This window comes from Pinus tabuliformis, chromosome 1_2 (genome assembly GCF_031772625.1).
Source record: "Pinus tabuliformis cultivar Carrire ecotype Pingquan chromosome 1_2, CPIR1, whole genome shotgun sequence".
Taxonomy (NCBI): Eukaryota; Viridiplantae; Streptophyta; class Pinopsida; order Pinales; family Pinaceae; genus Pinus; species Pinus tabuliformis.
Genome location: NC_142298.1, coordinates 94,088 through 115,379, shown reverse-complemented (window position 1 = coordinate 115,379; position 21,292 = coordinate 94,088). Strand labels below are relative to the sequence as shown.

The window sequence follows — 21,292 nt, the reverse complement described above, 5'->3', positions numbered from 1 at the left end:
CTGTTGGATATGATGTTCTAATTATGTTTCAAAAAAATTCTTAAACAAATGACAGTATAAAACCATGTTGACATGTTGGGCCACTCACAAAAGGCAGCGACTTCTTCCTAAACAGTTTACTATGCTCTGAGCCTAATTCTGTTTCAGACGTGTTCTTAAATAATAATAGAAAAACATGTTTGTTGTACCAGTTGCTCAGTCCACTAAAATTTCGTAATAACCAGGACCAGGACCAGCGGCCATATACGAATGGAGGACAATAGACATGAATGGGAGGTAACTATCAAAGGCACCAAGCAATTGTTCATTTGTCATGTTGGTGATTGTGCGGGGAACTTGAGTCGATCTAAGCTATCTAGCCTTAATCATCATCGGGCTACCAACCACAATCTCCCACCAATTCCTCCACGTCAAAGAGGTCGAGTAAGAGATGCAAATGCTACATGGGCGGTTAAATCTACAAGTGTAGTAAAAAGGCAAAATGCCAAAATACAATATGATTTAGATGCAAGGCTATGTCGTGCACGACAACAAGCATATAAAAGATTTGTTAATGAAGAAATTCTTTCAGCTGTAAGTATTTATTAGTATTTATTTGTATATGCTTTTTTATTAATATTGTCAATGATGAAATTCTTTCAGCTGTAAGTATTTATTAGTATTTATCTGTATATGTTTTTTATTAGTATTAATTTATTGTTGTGGACTAAATTCATTGAAACTTGTTTTCACAATCAGTTGTTACATTTGATCAGCTTAATGATACTTCAAAGCAAAGGATTTGTGAAAAAATTCAACGTTGGGATCAAAGTCTACCTCGTAGACGTATGGAAACAATGAAGCGCATAGACATTGCTTTAAAAGAGAAAGCAAGGACTGGGGTTCCCGATGATGTGGGGGAAGAAAGATTAGATGGGCACAACTATATATTAAACTTTGATGAAACTAATCAAGACAATGAGAACACAGTTGAGTCCATTTTTTTGCGTATATTAATTTTTTAGACATTTTAACATTAAATAATATTTATATTGATTATACTCATTGTTATTGATATCCGTAGCCGAATCAACAAAATTCCCCAAGTTCAACCCACCAACTATTACGCCGCTCACCTAGATTTCAAGGTTTTCAAGGGGTTATTGGGCCAGTAAGTTTTTAATCCATATAACCTATTCCACTAAAAACATTAATATATAAATTGTTATGTTTTACCATAATGATGGGATGAGAAATGGATGTTTTGTATTATATATCGTTATCCTTGATTTGTTTTGATTATGTGTGTGTGTGTTATTTCTTATTTATGGTGCAGGTGTTCCCTTTGGAACCATCACAATCTATGAAAACCCCTTGTCGAAGTCTTAAGAAGAATGGAAATGAAATGGTTCAAATGCTAGAACCATCTTCACCTAGACTTCAAGATAAATTAAGAGAGGTAAGTTATATACTACATATCTTAGCTCATAATAACATTGACATAATTTTTTTATGACTAGTTAATGCATTTTCTTTTCATATTCGTTACATTTTCCCCATATTCTCATTATATCTATATAGATTTTGATATTTGTTGATAGCTAGTCAATGCATTGTCTTTTCATATTCGTTACATGGTCCGCATATTTTCATTATATCTATGTGGATTTTGATATTTATTGATAATGTTTTAATTTCCACAGAAAACAAAAAAGATAAATGTTGATGCTATGGTTAAAAGGACCAAAATCACGCCAAAGGACTTGAAAGCACGTGGGTTCAAGTCACGCAAACAATACATAGAGCATATATGCTCAACTAGCATTGCTCTCACTAAACCCACTAGGCTTGCTACTTTGAAGGCTAAACATTCCAACAAGTTGTGATTGGAGAAAGTTACAAGCTTGAATCTTAGAAATAAATGTTAAATTTACCTTGTTATTGAATTTACATAATATATGTATTTACTTGATATAGCAATTGCAATTTGCGAAAGAAATATCCTCGCTGTCAAATCTTTGAAATCAACGTTGAATATTTGCAAATATACTCTCGCGAACAAGCTTGTCTTGAATGGTATATTAGCTAGTTTACATTGAGTATAGCATGAAATATTTTTTTTTTATATAAAAAAATGTAATGCATTATAATAAATAAGATACATATGGAAATTTGGTATCCCTAAGTTAGTTAAGTGGTTAGTGAATTACTTTAAATGGTTAACTGTTTTGAATTTTATATGGCCACTATTGTGAAATGTATTATGTGTTAACTGTATGTATTATTATTATGAGAAATGCAATGAGGACCATCAAAATTTTAAGACATGTCAAGTTTCACACTAGAAAAAACTAAGCACCATACAAAGATGTTAGGATGGTTGCGTACAGATTGTTTGGCTTTATAAGAAATGGGATGAGAAACATAAATAAATTTAACACATTTCAGAGTTCATACTGTAAAGAAAAAACTGAGCACCATATAAAGATGTTCACAGTGATTTTGTATAGATGGTTTGGATTTATGAGAAATGGAATGAGAACCATCACACTTTTAAGACATGTCAGAGTTTCACACCGAAAAAACTAAGCACCATATAAATATGTTATAATGATTGTGTACAGATTTTTTTGGATTTATGAGAAATGGAATGAGACACATCAAAATTTTATAAATCAACATTATTGTTATCATTATAAACTTCTATGGGCATGGTCTGCTTTTCATAATTCTTAACAATATCTACAAAGTAATTATGACATTAAAAAACCTTTGCATAGAGATCAAGACACTGACATCATCATTAATTCTTTATCAACTTTTCAAATAAAGTGAAACACTAATAAATCTATTCAGCTCGATTACTTTAAAGGGCAAAAATTATAAGTCATACGAAGTTTTCAATGTGTTCAAAACATTTTAAATTATATAGGTAGCTGAGATACTGCAATCTTATCAAAATATTTTAAATAATTGTAAATTTTATTCTATATGGCCACTATTGTGAAATGTATTATGTATATATACAAACAATTTTAATAGTTGAAAGGGTAATGATATTTTTTATTCATATTTATATAGGTATTATTTTATTTTTATTTTGAATTGTAAAATAAATTCTATAAGTAAATGGGTTATATACAAACAATTTTAATAGTTGAAAGGGTAATGATATTTTTTATTTATATTTATATAGGTATTATTTTATTTTTATTTTGAATTGTAAAATAAATTCTATAAGTAAATGGGTTATTTTGGAAATATTTTAAGAAAATGTATTTAAAAATAAATTTCTATTTGAAAAAAATTACATTATCTATATAAAAATATTTATCATATAAATCGATTATTATCAAAATATTTATGATTCAAGCAATGTTCTTAAATGGTATATTAGCTAGTTTACATTGAGTATAGCATGAAACATTTCTTTTTTTTTATTAAAAAATGTAATGCATTATAATAAATAAGATACATATGGAAATTTGGTATCCCTAAGTTAGTTAAGTGGTTAGTGAATTACTTTAAATGGTTAACTGTTTTGAATTTTATATGGCCACTATTGTGAAATGTATTATGTATATATACAAACAATTTTAATAGTTGAAAGGGTAATGATATTTTTTATTCATATTTATATAGGTATTATTTTATTTTTATTTTGAATTGTAAAATAAATTCTATAAGTAAATGGGTTATTTTGGAAATATTTTAAGAAAATGTATTTAAAAATAAATTTCTATTTGAAAAAAATTACATTATTTATATAAAAATATTTATCATATAAATCGATTATTATCAAAATATTTATGATTCAAGCAATGTTCTTAAATGGTATATTAGCTAGTTTACATTGAGTATAGCATGAAACATTTTTTTTTTTTATAAAAAAATGTAATGCATTATAATAAATAAGATACATATGGAAATTTGGTATCCCTAAGTTAGTTAAGTGGTTAGTGAATTACTTTAAATGGTTAACTGTTTTGAATTTTATATGGCCACTATTGTGAAATGTATTATGTATATATACAAACAATTTTAATAGTTGAAAGGGTAATGATATTTTTTATTCATATTTATATAGGTATTATTTTATTTTTATTTTGAATTGTAAAATAAATTCTACAAGTAAATGGGTTATTTTGGAAATATTTTAAGAAAATGTATTTAAAAATAAATTTCTATTTGAAAAAAATTACATTATCTATATAAAAATATTTATCATATAAATCGATTATTATCAAAATATTTATGATTCAATCAATGTTCTTAAATGGTATATTAGCTAGTTTACATTGAGTATAGCATGAAACATTTCTTTTTTTTTATAAAAAAATGTAATGCATTATAATAAATAAGATACATATGGAAATTTGGTATCCCTAAGTTAGTTAAGTGGTTAGTGAATTACTTTAAATGGTTAACTGTTTTGAATTTTATATGGCCACTATTGTGAAATGTATTATGTATATATGCAAACAATTTTAATAGTTGAAAGGGTAATGATATTTTTTATTCATATTTATATAGGTATTATTTTATTTTTATTTTGAATTGTAAAATAAATTCTATAAGTAAATGGGTTATATACAAACAATTTTAATAGTTGAAAGGGTAATGATATTTTTTATTCATATTTATATAGGTATTATTTTATTTTTATTTTGAATTGTAAAATAAATTCTACAAGTAAATGGGTTATTTTGGAAATATTTTAAGAAAATGTATTTAAAAATAAATTTCTATTTGAAAAAAATTACATTATGTATATAAAAATATTTATCATATAAATCGATTATTATCAAAATATTTATGATTCAAGCAATGTTCTTAAATGGTATATTAGCTAGTTTACATTGAGTATAGCATGAAACATTTTTTTTTTTTATAAAAAAATGTAATGCATTATAATAAATAAGATACATATGGAAATTTGGTATCCCTAAGTTAGTTAAGTGGTTAGTGAATTACTTTAAATGGTTAACTGTTTTGAATTTTATATGGCCACTATTGTGAAATGTATTATGTATATATGCAAACAATTTTAATAGTTGAAAGGGTAATGATATTTTTTATTCATATTTATATAGGTATTATTTTATTTTTATTTTGAATTGTAAAATAAATTCTATAAGTAAATGGGTTATTTTGGAAATATTTTAAGAAAATGTATTTAAAAATAAATTTCTATTTGAAAAAAATTACATTATTTATATAAAAATATTTATCATATAAATCGATTATTATCAAAATATTTATGATTCAAGCAATGTTCTTAAATGGTATATTAGCTAGTTTACATTGAGTATAGCATGAAACATTTCTTTTTTTTTATAAAAAAATGTAATGCATTATAATAAATAAGATACATATGGAAATTTGGTATCCCTAAGTTAGTTAAGTGGTTAGTGAATTACTTTAAATGGTTAACTGTTTTGAATTTTATATGGCCACTATTGTGAAATGTATTATGTATATATACAAACAATTTTAATAGTTGAAAGGGTAATGATATTTTTTATTCATATTTATATAGGTATTATTTTATTTTTATTTTGAATTGTAAAATAAATTCTACAAGTAAATGGGTTATTTTGGAAATATTTTAAGAAAATGTATTTAAAAATAAATTTCTATTTGAAAAAAATTACATTATCTATATAAAAATATTTATCATATAAATCGATTATTATCAAAATATTTATGATTCAATCAATGTTCTTAAATGGTATATTAGCTAGTTTACATTGAGTATAGCATGAAACATTTCTTTTTTTTTATAAAAAAATGTAATGCATTATAATAAATAAGATACATATGGAAATTTGGTATCCCTAAGTTAGTTAAGTGGTTAGTGAATTACTTTAAATGGTTAACTGTTTTGAATTTTATATGGTTTCTATCTCCAAAACAAATGCATTTCAAGCTAATGAAATGGTACATGGTGCTAATTATTATTCTAAAAATGTTTATCCAAATGAATTTTAATTTTTATTCATATCTTTTTCCTTTTTTTCTTTTTCCTACTTTTTTAACACCCCATATAATAGGTTTTACAATGCACATTTAAATTTATTTTGAATGAGACTTCTTTTTCTTATTATTGGCTTGATTTATTTCTAAACTCTATCATAGGGAAACATAGGCAAAGTCTTCTACCCTATAAGTTGGAGAACCACATTGACCTCTATCAAGGAGGTGCTCTTCCAAATGTGTCATTTCATAAGACTACCATGATTCTCATCTCACATGATATTCATCTAGCATTTGAGATTGAGATGGATTCTTATAAACATGCTATATGGGTGGTATTAATTAAATGTTCAAGATCCATCACCAACATATGTATATATTGGTTTAAGTAGTGAACATTCACTACAATATTTACTCAAGAAATAAACTATTGTTCACAATGATAATAAGCACCTTGAAATTCCACAAACATAGAATAGCATTATGATGAATGTTACGTGAAGTCAATCACTTATTTGTTAGTATAAATTAAACATCATGATTAATTACCAAAAGGAAAGCACAAATAATGACACTGATCTCCTATCATGGTGACTATCAATTGAATTGATGATGGTTTTGCAATTTAACACTATGGTTTAAATGTTTTCAAATAAGCTTAATTGTGTCTATACTTTATATGCATATACAAATTCTATGGATTTTTATGATAACAACAAAACATGAATAACTATAAGACAACCTAGAAAAAAAAAACATTTTGTTAAAGTTGAATTGTGTTTGTGCTACTTCAAGATTTCACATATTACCACTATTGCATGAGGAACACCATTCTCAAAAATATCAAACATGGTCAATGGGGTCTAGCATGGGTGGTTAAAGTAGTGTGTGATTTTCCTTTGTATCTAAGTTTGATTACCTATGAAGTACATGCTTGTTTCTCATGGCTAATTTGCCTCCACAAGGAACCACTTCATATGGATGGAGATCAATGCACTTTCTGGTAAATTTGGGAAAATATATCATCCCTAGCCATGATCAATTAGATTTTTTTTCTCATTTACAAGTTATATGTTAAATTTACATTCTTGGTGAATAAATTTCAAACAAATAAAATATTAGGAAACTTTGGGGTGGAGAAGAATACCATACTATAAATATATTTCTTATTTTCATAGATGACACAAATGTTAACCCTATCGATTTAGATGAAAGAGGGATACTAAATCCGTAACTTGTACTCCAAATTGATTCAATTGGTAGTGAGGATTTATTACACTAATTAAAATACTAAACATGGCAATGATCTATTTGAGGTCTTATGTAATAAAAATCTATTTATAAGAAATATCAAATGATTAAAAATAAATATTATTGTTGAAAATATGAATCGATATACAAAATATCTAATCATAAACTTACTTTTATACATAACTCTCCTAATAGATCCTTGCCTCTAAATCTTGAGGGAAAAAGAGCAGCACATGCTATATGGGGTCCTTTTCCTACCTTTTTCAAATTTTGTTTGTGTATGACCAATTGCACTTAACTTTAATGGATAAGAGGTTTTAAGATAACCATCAGTAACGAGGACAAATAACTCAGTATCCTATTATATTGAAGATGCTTAATATGGTGATAAGAGTAAATATTGCTCAATGCACATACTAGGAATCATATGATTAGTAATTCCATCCCACATAAATGCAAAATATAGTTGTAACAAAGAAGATAAATTTTCTTATAGAGAATGTTCAAGTTGAAAAAGCTCAAACAATCCGATTCATGGCTTTCCTCAAGGATTTCTACTTGCATTTCCGCTCACAAATAGTCATGAAAAGTATATGCACAATTTCCGTATATGCGCACATCTTCCGTATATGCCCAGTTTCCGTATATGCACACATCTTCCGTATATGCCCAGTTTCCGTATATGCCCACATCTTCCGTATATGCCCAATTTTCGTATATGCGCACATCTTCCGTATATGCGCACAGTTTCCGTATATGCGCACATCTTCCGTATATGCCCAGTTTCCGTACATGCGCACATCTTCCGTATATGCCCAGTTTCCGTACATGCGCACATATTCCGTATATGCCCAGTTTCCGTATATGCGCACATCTTCCGTATATGCCCAGTTTCCGTAAATGCGCACATCTTCCGTATATGCCCAGTTTCCGTATATGCGCACATCTTCCGTATATGCCCAATTTCCGTATATGCGCACATCTTCCGTATATGCCCAGTTTCCGTATATGCGCACATTTTCCGTATATGCACACATCTTCCGTATACGCCCAGTTTCCGTATATGCACAGCTTCCGTATATCCGCACATCTTCCGTATATGCCCAGTTTCCGTATATGCACACATCTTCCGTATATGCCCAGTTTCCGTATATGCGCACATCTTCCGTATATGCACAGTTTCCGTATATGCACACATCTTCCGTATATTCCCAGTTTCCGTATATGCGCACATCTTCCGTATATGCCCAGTTTCCGTATATGCACACATCTTCTGTATATGCCCAGTTTCCGTATATGCGCACATTTTCCGTATATGCACACATATTCCGTATATGCCCAGTTTCCGTATATGCACACATTTTCCGTATATGCACACATCTTCCGTATATGCACACATCTTCCGTATATGCCCAGTTTCCGTATATGCGCACATCTTCCGTATATGCCCAGTTTCCGTATATGCACACATCTTCCGTATATGCCCAGTTTCCGTATATGCGCACATCTTCCGTATATGCCCAGTTTCCATATATGCACACATCTTTCGTATATGCCCAGTTTCCGTATATGCACACATCTTCCGTATATGCCCAGTTTCCGTATATGCACACATCTTTCGCATATGCCCAGTTTCCGTATATGCACACATCTTCCGTATATGCCCAGTTTCCGTATATGCACACATCTTCCGTATATGCGCACATCTTCCGTATATGCACACATATTCCGTATATGCCCAGTTTCCGTATATGCCCAGTTTCCGTACATGCGCACATATTCTGTATATGCCCAGTTTCCGTATATGCGCACATCTTCCGTATATGCCCAGTTTCCGTAAATGCGCACATCTTCCGTATATGGACAGTTTCCGTATATGCGCACATCTTCCGTATATGCCCAGTTTCCGTATATGCGCACATCTTCCGTATATGCCCAATTTCCGTATATGCCCAGTTTCCGTATATGCACACATCTTTCGTATATGCACACATCTTCCGTATATGCCCAGTTTCCGTATATGCACAGCTTCCGTATATGCGCACATCTTCGGTATATGCCCAGTTTCCGTATATGCACACATCTTCCGTATATGCCCATTCCGTATATGCCCAGTTTCCGTATATGCGCACATCTTCCGTATATGCCCAGTTTTCGTATATGCGCACATCTTCCGTATATGCGCACATCTTCCGTATATGCCCAGTTTCCGTATATGCGCACATCTTCCGTATATGCCCAGTTTCCGTATATGCGCACATATTCCGTATATGCCCAGTTTCCGTACATGCGCACATCTTCCGTATATGCCCAGTTTCCGTACATGCGCACATCTTCCATATATGCCCAGTTTCCGTACATGTGCACATATTCCGTATATGCCTAGTTTCCGTATATGCGCACATCTTCCGTATATGCCCAGTTTCCGTATATGCACACATCTTCCGTATATGCCCAGTTTCCGTATATGCACACATCTTCCGTATATGCCCAGTTTCCGTATATGCACACATCTTCCGTATATGCCCAGTTTCCGTATATGCGCACATCTTCCGTATATGCCCAGTTTCCGTATATGCGCACATCTTCCGTATATGCCCAGTTTCCGTATATGCGCAGTTTCCGTATATTCCCAGTTTCCATATATGCGCACATCTTCCGTATATGCCCAGTTTCCGTATATGCACACATCTTCCGTATATGCATATACGGAAACTGGGCATATACGGGTGATGTGTGCATATACGGAAACTGGGCATATACGGAAGATGTGTGCATATACGGAAACTGGGCATATACAGAAGATGTGCGCATATACGGAAACTGGGCATATACGGAAGATTTGCGCATTTACGGAAACTGGGCATATACGGAAGATGTGCGCATATACGGAAACTGGGCATATACGGAATATGTGCGCATGTACGGAAACTGGGCATATACGGAAGATGTGCGCATGTACGGAAACTGGGCATATACGGAAGATGTGCGCATGTACGGAAACTGGGCATAGACAGAAACTATGCATAGACGGAAGACACGCATATCTTCCATATATGCCCAGTTTCCGTATATGCGCACATCTTCCGTATATGCCCAGTTTCCGTATATGCGCACATCTTCCGTATATGCCCAGTTTCTGTATATGCACACATCTTCCGTATATGCCCAGTTTCCGTATATGCGCACATCTTCCGTATATGCCCAGTTTCCGTATATGCACACATATTCCGTATATGCCCAGTTTCCGTATATGCACACATATTCCGTATATGCCCAGTTTCCGTATATGCACACATATTCCGTATATGCCCAGTTTCCGTATATGCACACATCTTCCGTATATGCCCAGTTTCCGTATATGCACACATATTCCGTATATGCCCAGTTTCCGTATATGCACACATATTCCGTATATGCGCACATCTTCCGTATATGCCCAGTTTCCGTATATGCGCACATCTTCCGTATATGCCCAGTTTCCGTATATGCGCACATCTTCCGTATATGCCCAGTTTCCGTATATGCGCAGTTTCCGTATATTCCCAGTTTCCGTATATGCGCACATCTTCCGTATATGCCCAGTTTCCGTATATGCACACATCTTCCGTATATGCATATACGGAAACTGGGCATATACGGGTGATGTGCGCATATACGGAAACTGGGAATATACGGAAACTGCGCATATACGGAAACTGGGCATATACGGAAGATGTGCGCATATACGGAAACTGGGCATATACGGAAGATGTGCGCATATAGGGAAACTGGGCATATACGGAAGATGTGCGCATATACGGAAGATGTGTGCATATACGGAAGATGTGCGCATTTACGGAAACTGGGCATATACGGAAGATGTGCACATATACAAAAACTGGGCATATACGGAATATGTGCGCATGTACGGAAACTGGGCATATACGGAAGATGTGCGCATGTACGGAAACTGGGCATATATGGAAGATGTGCGCATGTACGGAAACTGGGCATAGACAGAAACTATGCATAGACGGAAAACACGCGCATATCTTCCATATATGCCCAGTTTCCGTATATGCGCACATCTTCCGTATATGCCCAGTTTCCGTATATGCATAGTTTCAATAAAGGTTAAAGAGGTTAAATAACAAGTACATGTTTATTAAATGGGTTGATTCTCACATGTAAAATCTATGGAATATGAACATAAACCATAAACTATAATTCATATGTAAAGAAATAAATGAATATTCTAGGGTCGAGGATGTGAAAATATATTTAAGCTGTCATATTTTTTTCGATATATATTTTGTGTATACTTAAGAGTCGTTATTGTATGGTAGCTTATGATAAAAATATCTATGGTTACATATTTGTTAAGAGACTTTGTAAGAATAATTTTAAAGTGATATTGGATTGTAATGTGTGGTTATTGTTTTTTATCTAGTATCAAGTTAGAAAGGCTTCCGTATTTTTAGACAGATTAATCTTGAGGTGCGAGGTATAAGTCTTAAGATTACATTTTAAACATCAAATAAGATATAAATATATAAGTAACTTAACTTATAAACTTGATAATTTGTAAATAATAAACGAAAAATCTAGTATCAAGTTAGAAAGGCTTATGTATTTTTAGACAGATTAATCTTGAGGTGCGAGGTATAAGTCTTAAGATTACATTTTAAACATCAAATAAGATATAAATATATAAGTAACTTAACTTATAAACTTGATAATTTGTAAATAATAAACGAAAAATCTATTACAACTATTCATCAAAAGTAATGTAACATTGATAGAATATAACATCGCATCCACATAACGATTTAAAATTCAATGAAGATGTTGTCATCAACACAAGTATAAATTTATGTATTTTTATTCAAAATAGGTCCAACTATACATGTTTCTTTTTTACAAAATAGAACATCATTTCCAACATAAATAATGGAATCTCATGCCCATAAATGACATAATGGAAAAACAACTATATGATCAATCTAAAGTATGGATCTATAAGTCACCCTCGTCCCTCTTGGCACTCCCAGGTGGATTTCCAAATTGATATTTCTGCAAAAAATTACAATAATCAATTAGTTGTAAAAATTGAAAGGAATATAATCAATTTCATTAATTCACAATGATATTTTGATCAAATACTCGTTCTCACCGTGAGGTTTTGAGGCAATGGAGAAGACAACCCTTCCTGGGTAGATGGCGGAGCACTTGGTGACAAATATAGGCATGGTTCAGGGGTGCTAGATAAAGGCATGGTGGATGTGAAATAGGGAAAAGGTAGTGGGTGTGGGCGACAATACACCCCCACCGGTTGTACGATAGTGGGAATCACTGTAGGCCGGGGGATTAACCTAGGGGGGGAAATTGGAATGTTAAGGGTGGACGATTGAAAAAATGAGAATGGTTGATGACTGAAGGGTAGGGGTGAGCATTGGGAAGGTATTACAGAGGTGGTTATAGACATGGAAGAATTTATGGAGGAAAAAGGTGGTGGGTGTGGGCGATGATACATCCTAATTGGTTCAGCAATAGGGGGGAGCACCCTTGGGGAGGATATTGGGGTGTTAATGGCTGAAGCCGTGTTCCCAATGCTAGATCTTTTTTCATTAGCATGTTCATCAAATAAACGAATTCGACAACTTGGAATGTTCTGAGATGTGGGTCCCTCAGCTGTAACAATAAAAATAGTTCATATAGTCATGCAAAAGTGTTGGACATGCTAATATATCGCACTTAACATAAAACAATGCATAGCATGAAATTTCCATACCAATATTGGGTATAATAGAATCTTGTATTATCTCAGGCGCGTGGTCCACATTTCTTTGTTTTTGAGAAGCTGACCCCAATTGTTCATCCATTCTTTTTTTCCTTGCATGAACTCGTCCAACCCTTTCAAATTGTAGATTATCTGTCCCTGATTTTGACTTGCGACCACATCGCCTCTTTTTATTTACTGGACTCAAGAAACTGTGTTTTCTCTTAGTAGTGATCTTGGATGGAGTTATAGTATTGAAAAACATTTTGTTGTATTCTTGACATGCTTTGTCTACCAAGTTGTTCAATGCATATGCCTGTTCCAAATTTGTAGGTATTATGGATCTCAATTTCTCAAGGGTTGATGAGTTAACACGTTTCATCTCATCATGTTCAGAAAGATCAGCTATAGTATTGTGTGATGATATCACCCACGCTATTGGAACCCCATTGTGATGCTCGTCGAAAACCATTAAGGTGTAAAGTTGATACTGCATTACAAAAAATGTGCATAATTATATTTATATAAGATACATGCATATATATGAGGTTAAATAAATAAATCAGATTTAGGATAAATATGTACTCACCCCGTACTTATTTGTACTAAAGGTTGAATCCATTGAGATAATATTATTGTGAGAGTATTTCAGCATCATTGAACACATCCACTTTGTTTGTATGCCTATGATGAAAGGGATATTTTCAACAAGATCTTGTTTTTGGTAGAAGAAAAAACTCTCTGGGTTTTCCTTATACCAGCACTCTACACTTTTTGGATCACTTTGATCTTTAGCATACTCTAGCCTTATGATATCATTGTAAATGTTACTTATATCTTTTCTGTTCATGAATGTATCTCGAGATATTCCTGTGTATAACTGACCAGATCCATCCTTCACATCAGAGATGAACTTGTCCCATATCATTGTAACATTAAAACCTCTTTTAACGAAATGTTGGACACTAGATCGCATATTCCAACTTAAATGTGGTGCATAATTGAATCTCATGGGCCTACCGATTGCATCTGTCCCATGACAAATAACATTGGATTTATCAATATGTCTACAAGCAGTATATGTTATTACAGCATCATCTGGTCTCATTTGAAGTCGTCGCACAAAGAAGTGACATTGGCAACCAACTTTAATACTTTCATGTCGATTGCGGTTTGTATTTGGATCTGATGATGCACTCCTAATTATCCTTGTTGACTCTGGGCCATATGAACACCAATAACTGTACGTAAAAAAATTACTACAAATTAGATATAATATTTATGCATATTGAAAAAATTATACGTATCTTGAAAAAGCATATAGAGACTCACACACTGTACTCCAGGTATGTTGAGTAATTGGTGCGTGTGATATCCTCTATTCCTCTACTTCGATGTTTCTTAAGAAGAAATCGAGTGGGTGCACTTTCATTTGATTCCTCTCCACTTATGAAATCATCAAGTCGACAATATGGAATCACCGCAACTTGGTCCCCCCCAATCTCTGTCCATGTTAAGTCTTCTGCTGAAAATTGTATCATATCTTCTGGGTCTTCAACTTCCAACTCGTTAATCTTCCCCCACTTACTCATTCTTAAAATACCTGTACGAATTGCATTGAAAATAATTTAGTTTGAGTAAATATTATGGTCTTGATCAATGCATAGCGTACCACTTTGGGATTAAGTAATATTCAGGGGATCTTAGATGACATTGTACGATAAGTAAGATATTAATAAGCTTAAATATCTCTGACAAGTTTAGACTAACCATGTACAGAGAAAATTTTAAGAACCCCTCCTAAATTTATATATATAATAAATTGGCGAATCTCCATGTTATATAGGAAAAATGGAAGGCCATTTTATCAATAATATAATATGTATATATAATTTTTTGGCGAATCTCTCACCAGGCATGGCGAATATTTTACTCAATTATAAAATCTTGTGTTTATTGAATACACAAATGAAATCATTGCATTTCTTTAAAATATCTTTTGAAATCAAAATTACCGAAATTACATATCGATAACCTAGTGGGTGTAGGATAAAATTCACCCATGTCATTCACAGAAAACATGAGAGAAAACCTAATACTATATATAAAACCAATAAAAATTCAAATTCATCACTTCTAGGGACCTCATAGCCACCCTGCCAATACACAAGTACGTTCCTATTTGCAGTTAGAAAAATTACCCAAATTACAATCTGTTTACTCCAGCATATGTTGGAAAGTTATAGAAGGATGACTAGTGCAATAGCAATCAAACCAGAAGGAAGATTTTCGGTGATAACTCTTTCTACCCTTGGTGAATCCGGAACACTAGAAGTAGGAGTAACAGGTTCAGATACGTCAGGTTCTTCGCCTATATCACTAGCAGATGAAAAACTACCAGTAAGCTCTGAAACTGCAACAGCTTCAGGATTATAACATGTTTCTAAACCTTCGTAATCCGGATGAACTACCACTGAAGACTGTCCTTCTTCAGGTGAACCTACTCTACTGCCACTAGGATTTACAAGGACTTTCCAACCTTCGAAATGACTCGGGACCTCTTCGGGAGGTTGGCCTCGAAGTCTACGAGACCTCCTCAACAAATCGGCCACGGTGACAACTTCAGGAGACTTGCCCCGACTGGTAGGGGACTGTCTCGGTAATTCAGCCACAGTTAAAAACTTTTAAACTACTGCACACGCAAACAAAGTAGAAACTCAAATCAAACCACCTAAAGTCTCTAAAGAACCAAACAAATTTGAATCATACGCCTAAAGAATCTAGGGCGTCAAACCATACGCAAACAGTAACCTTCCAGACCGAAAACACTAGTTGGTGATGAAATCCAACGTCGTCGAATTCAGTGCAGAAGTGGTGGGTGAAACAGTTACCCCGGCAACCTGCTTAATGAATAGACTGGACCAAGTTCCTCCACTTTTAACCGTCTCGAGTGAAGTGAACCCCCCAGAAAATCCAAGTGAGTCTAGCCGACGTCTGTTCCAGGTACAGTGGGATCTTCCCTCCACCGTCACCTCGGGTAGAGCCCTAAAGATTATGGTCACTAAGGTCACCAATAGCAACAAATACACCTGGGGGAACAGTCTACGATCCGATACACACGCAAGGGCAGAGTAGCAAGCTCAATCCCCTTGGCGGCTCCTTGACAATAATCCAAGGTTTACCGACAAGTGACCCCAGGCTCCTCGACAATAATCCGAGGTTTACCGTTTGTAGTACGTGTATATCTGGCGTCGTTCCCAATGAAGGAGGATTGATCCCCTCACTGGTTCGGACACGATCTCGTGCTTCTCCTTTAAGAGGAGCTTTCCCAGAGCGTAATTGTAACAATTGGATTTATCCTACCACAAGATGAGCTACTTGTTTGGTTTTACTGTCTTGGAGAGTTAATTACTCTCCTACTCCAAGACACTAGCCTGATCTATATTGGTGTTTCAGAGCCCTAGTAAATAAAAAGTTACTACGTCAATTTTACTTTAAGCGTTAATTTTATGGTTGTTCTTTAAGTCAAAAAGTAGTGTAAATGAAACTGAATGGTGTGTAGACTCGACTCAAATCCACTAAAAAATGCACCTAGGATGATTTAAACTATTTTGCCTTTTTCAATGAATATCCTAACTAACAGAGTTGAGAGAATGCAAAATTTATAAAATGACAACTTTTGTAGCAAAGAAAATCAAAGAAACAATCGCTTTATCTTTTTCGACGCATACAACTCATGACCACTAATTATCTCACGAAAATTTCCTTTCTCTTTCAAAAACTCCAAACACTACTTAAAGCAAACTGTTTCCAAAAGAATTTTTATATTTTTCCTATACTAAAAAAACATATAAAACTATGTTATCAAAAATCAATTTTAACAAATCTATGAAAATCAAAGCAATTTTACTTGGATTATAAGCAATTTTATAAGCAATATGCATTATCAATGTTCTAAATTTAAACTTATATAATTAAAGAACAACGTATTTTATAAATGATACTATACTATAAATAATTTGACTAAAATTTACAATCTCACTAAAACAAATTAGTATTGAAGAACAAAATTTATTTATACATTCAAAAATATAATTTACCCAATAAAAAATTGCATTATATAAATTTTGAATATAATTTAATAAAAAACCTACAATCTTATAAAAAAACAAAAATCATTATATTTTAGGCCAAAAATAAAATAAATTAATTATTATCTTCACCCACAATTATAACTATGTACATTGACCCTTATAGGCATATCTACTACCTTCCCTCCAATACCATGGTCATTAAACTCATATTTGAGGACTCATTTTTTAGGACAGTACTCCTTTTCAACAACTGCACCTATATTATAATTTAGTTGGGTTGGGATGAAAGTTGGGGCGCTTTACCTTTGGTCTCAACTATAACCGTGTACATTAACACTTACAACCATATTTGCAACTTTCTTTGAAACACCCTGCACATTAAATTGATTTACCGAGCAAGCATTCCTTTTCAGAAACTGGAAGTAATATTATACTTTAGCTGGGATGGGTGGCTCTTGGAAAATAAAAAACAGGGATTAGATATTATAGTTAATTTATAATTTAGATTAGTTGATGATGAGATATATGGTTAAGATATTGTTTATAATTTTTTTTTTACTAAATTTGTGTTTCACTTAGACTTATATCAAACAGATATAAACATGCCCCCCCAACACACACACACACACACATATATATATATATACATATATATACCAAGTGCTAAAAACAAGTGTGGCATTTACAACTAAAACAAACAAAAGAAATATGTCTTATGTTTGTTCGAATTCCATTGTTGGGACGTTCGGTATCCTCGTTTTAAAAGGTGCCATATAAAAGCAAAAGTATTTATTTAGAAGGATGACATAATATTTTCCAATACCACTGTTGCGTTTATGAAGTGGCATCCACAAATCTAGTTGAGCTACGTCAGTATATTCGTGGAGATATTGAAACTTGAATTTTATGAAGCATATTAAATTTAAAGTTTAGGTAGCCTTAGATAATTGTAGGAAGGCTTGATATTGAAATTAACAGGTTTTTAATTAAGGTTAAAATTTCTCTGTATTTATCTCTAGAGTAAAAATTTATTTAACCATTACCAAAACAGTGTCAAATTTTTTTGTAATAGTCTATCAGAAATAAATCTCTCTTATTGAATTCCATAACATTATCATGATTTTGCATTATTTATCAATCCTTGTAATTCCTATTATCTAACTTGATAATAGCTATCATGAAAATGCAGGAATTGCAATTTTTTTTTTACAATCATGGCCATATAAAACTTATAGTTCTTTTTTATAATTTTATTAATATAATTTATTTTTTTCTTACAATCTTTTTATATAATGAATTATATAAATATCGTTAAACTCATCATAGAATTTATTTTGGCAAATATGGAAGAGATATGAATAGCATGTACTATTAAAATAGGTGATGGGTCCACTTGTTGTATTATGTTATTTTATTAATTCAAAAAATGATTGAATCATTGGAGCATTGTTGAGAGTTCGACATTAGAAGAAGTAGACTGAATTGAATGAGTTAACACTTCGATCATAATTTAACGTTTAAAAAAATAATTTATATTAAAATTTTGAAAGAATGGTCAACAACTTATGCATTTTTAAAGATGTAAACTGGTGTAAATGATTTAACACTTCGATTATTATTCGATTTTTAAAAATTAGATTATATTAAAATTTTGAAATTAAATGTTAATAGTGAAACAGGTTTTTATTTAAATTTATATGTATCTTTACATTTATGTAATATTGATCTAAAAAATTAATATTATTAATAGAAAAATATTTTAAGAATTCCAATAAAAATATTTAACTATTATTTAAATTATATATTATTTATTTTTTCCAAATTATTTTGCAATTTGCATAACATTTTACTATTCTAATGTCATTCATATTTCTCGTTTTTTAACTGTAACCGTATTTCTCGTTTTTTAACTTGGTTACAGTGGGTATTAATCTCGTTTTTTAACTTGGTTACAGTGGGTATTAATCTCGTTTTTTAACTTGGTTACAGTGGGTAATTTCCTAATTGCTTTGATTATTTATATATAGTACAGAAACTCACCATTTACCTCCATTCCTTCGAACTATAGCAAGTTGTGAAATTTCTTCATTTTATAAATGTGGTAATTAAACATTGGTGTCAAAAGTTTTGTAATTCTAGTTCACAATATCCTCCTTAAGAAACGGATTCATTTGATGTTGTGTTTGTGAAAGAAGAACTCCTCCCTCCAAACTATAAATATGATAGGTACAAATTAATGGATTAATCCCTATTACATCCTTATAATCTCATGCAAACATTAAAGAATATTTGTTCAATAGTTTTGGCAGTTGTTGATGTTTAAATGTTATAATTTGTTGTTTATAATTAATGTTTTACCTTGAAATATTTCAATTTTTAAACTCTCTCATATTTAGAGTGTTCAATAAAATCTTCTTCTAAATACTAATATTCATTTTTCTAAAATCAACTTGTTTTGATTTTGTGTCATAATATATTTATATTTCCCAATCTTGATTGCAAAATTCTTTAATGGTAACTGTTGAAGAATACATATTTTATGTATAATTAGAAACCGTTATTTCATCTATTGATTTAGTAGTTCAACATAATAAACACTTCCTTAATCCAGAGAATTCCACAGTTGCTCTTCGATATCTACATCAAATATTGTAAGAGAGAGTGTAATTTGAACCCTTTTTTTACTAATTCTTGGTGACTTATTTTTCATATTTCCCTAGTGATCTGTAATTTGTAGCCATGGTCGACTTAATATTAGTGGATATCTACTCATGTTGGGTTGAGCATGAAGATTAAGAAAATTATTAGATTATTCCTAAGAATCCATAGTCATCTGCTAAAATTCCTTCTAATTTTACTATTGATTTTTTAACAGTTTGTAATACAACTAGAGTTATTCTTGTAAAATTCTTATATATAACCTTTCCATGATAGAATTAGTAATTACAATAATGGATGCCTCTATGTTGGGTTTAGCATGTAGATTAAGAAAATTATTGGGTTTTACTATTGATTTTTCAACTATTTGTAATACAACTGTAGTTGGTCTTATGAAATTCTTAATATATAACCTTTCCATGTTCTCATCATTCATAAACTAATGGATGCTTCTAAATAAATTAAGGTATTTGAGATGGTCAACGAGTTTGAATAACCTTTAATTTCAGAAAAGCATCGAAACATATGACCACTATGGTCCAAATAAAAATTATTAAAACTGGTTTTTAAGGCGTCGTGAAAACAACTATGGTCCAAATAAAAAATATTAAAACAGGCTGATAAAGATTGCAATTAACTACTTCCATGGAGGAACTTTCTGCGTTTTATTATTAATTAACATTAAATTTTTAAAATATAGTAAGTCTGAATTCAACGAGTTTGAATAACGTTTAATTTCGAAAATGTTTGAGGTCAGTTGACGAGCGCATCCCAATATTACAAGCCTGTAGACTATAGACCATGCTAGGGCAAAATATTGTAACGAAGAAATCTCTAGAAACTCTTCACACGAATTTACAAAGGAAACAATTTTGATACTAAAATGGAGAAGTTACTGAACATCAGCAGGAACAGAGAGTACACTATGGAATAACTGAAACGCTCCAGCGTTGGCAATCTGATCATCTGTTATTTATATAATGGAAAAAGTAATGGAAAAAAATCGCTGTTGTCATGCATTTCATGTGCAAAGCAGAATACCTGTAACACGTTCTTCTTCGCTCTTCGCTGGTTGCAGGGGGTTGCAGGGACTGAAATCTGAAGCGCGAATGGAGTTTATGGATCCGGGCATGTTGATGCGTGGGTAAACGTAAACGGCGGAGACGGCGGAGAGTTTAAGTGCATTAATGGAAGGTTGGTGCACTGGCCATTATGTCTCAAACCGGAGGCGGGCCGGCGCCGGAGGCAGGGCAGGAACGGACAGAGGCGGTATGGCATCCATGCATCCATGGATGAGATGGGCTCTCTCGGTTACGTGGACTATAGCATTAATGATGCTATAGTCCATGAAATAGCACTTGCCCACGATATTCGAGCATTGGTTACTCCGGTGGATAGGCTCTGCAACAGTGAGGATTTGACAAGGTGAGGGTTTGATTTCTAATGGTTTTAGCTGGCTATGGCATCCGCTATGACACGGTACCCTGCTTCCATTTACTTTTTCTTTCCATCTCTATAGTCTGAAGAAGGGTTTAGATTCCCTACTGGTCGTTCTTTCTCCTTAAGGAGGCAT

At 32.4% G+C, this 21,292-nt stretch overlaps 1 protein-coding gene across 1 annotated transcript; it reads left to right on the top strand.

Annotated features, from left to right (window-relative positions):
* Positions 1 to 249: 249 nt before the first annotated feature.
* On the top strand, positions 250 to 21,148 carry LOC149203991 (uncharacterized). Its single transcript, XM_089397000.1, has 3 exons — positions 250 to 577; positions 739 to 973; positions 20,824 to 21,148. The coding sequence occupies exons 1-3, from the start codon at positions 250 to 252 to the stop codon at positions 21,146 to 21,148; spliced, it is 888 nt and encodes a 295-aa protein (XP_089253126.1).
* The last annotated feature ends 144 nt before the right edge of the window (positions 21,149 to 21,292 follow it).

Bases quoted from the DNA above. Each gene is read 5' to 3' on its own strand.
- LOC149203991 (XM_089397000.1), top strand. From the start codon at position 250: ATGGAGGACAATAGACATGAATGGGAGGTAACTATCAAAGGCACCAAG. The intron at 578-738 runs GTATTTATTAGT...TTTCACAATCAG, and splicing joins AGAAATTCTTTCAGCTGTAA to TTGTTACATTTGATCAGCTT. The intron at 974-20,823 runs GTCCATTTTTTT...TGAAATCTGAAG, and splicing joins GACAATGAGAACACAGTTGA to CGCGAATGGAGTTTATGGAT.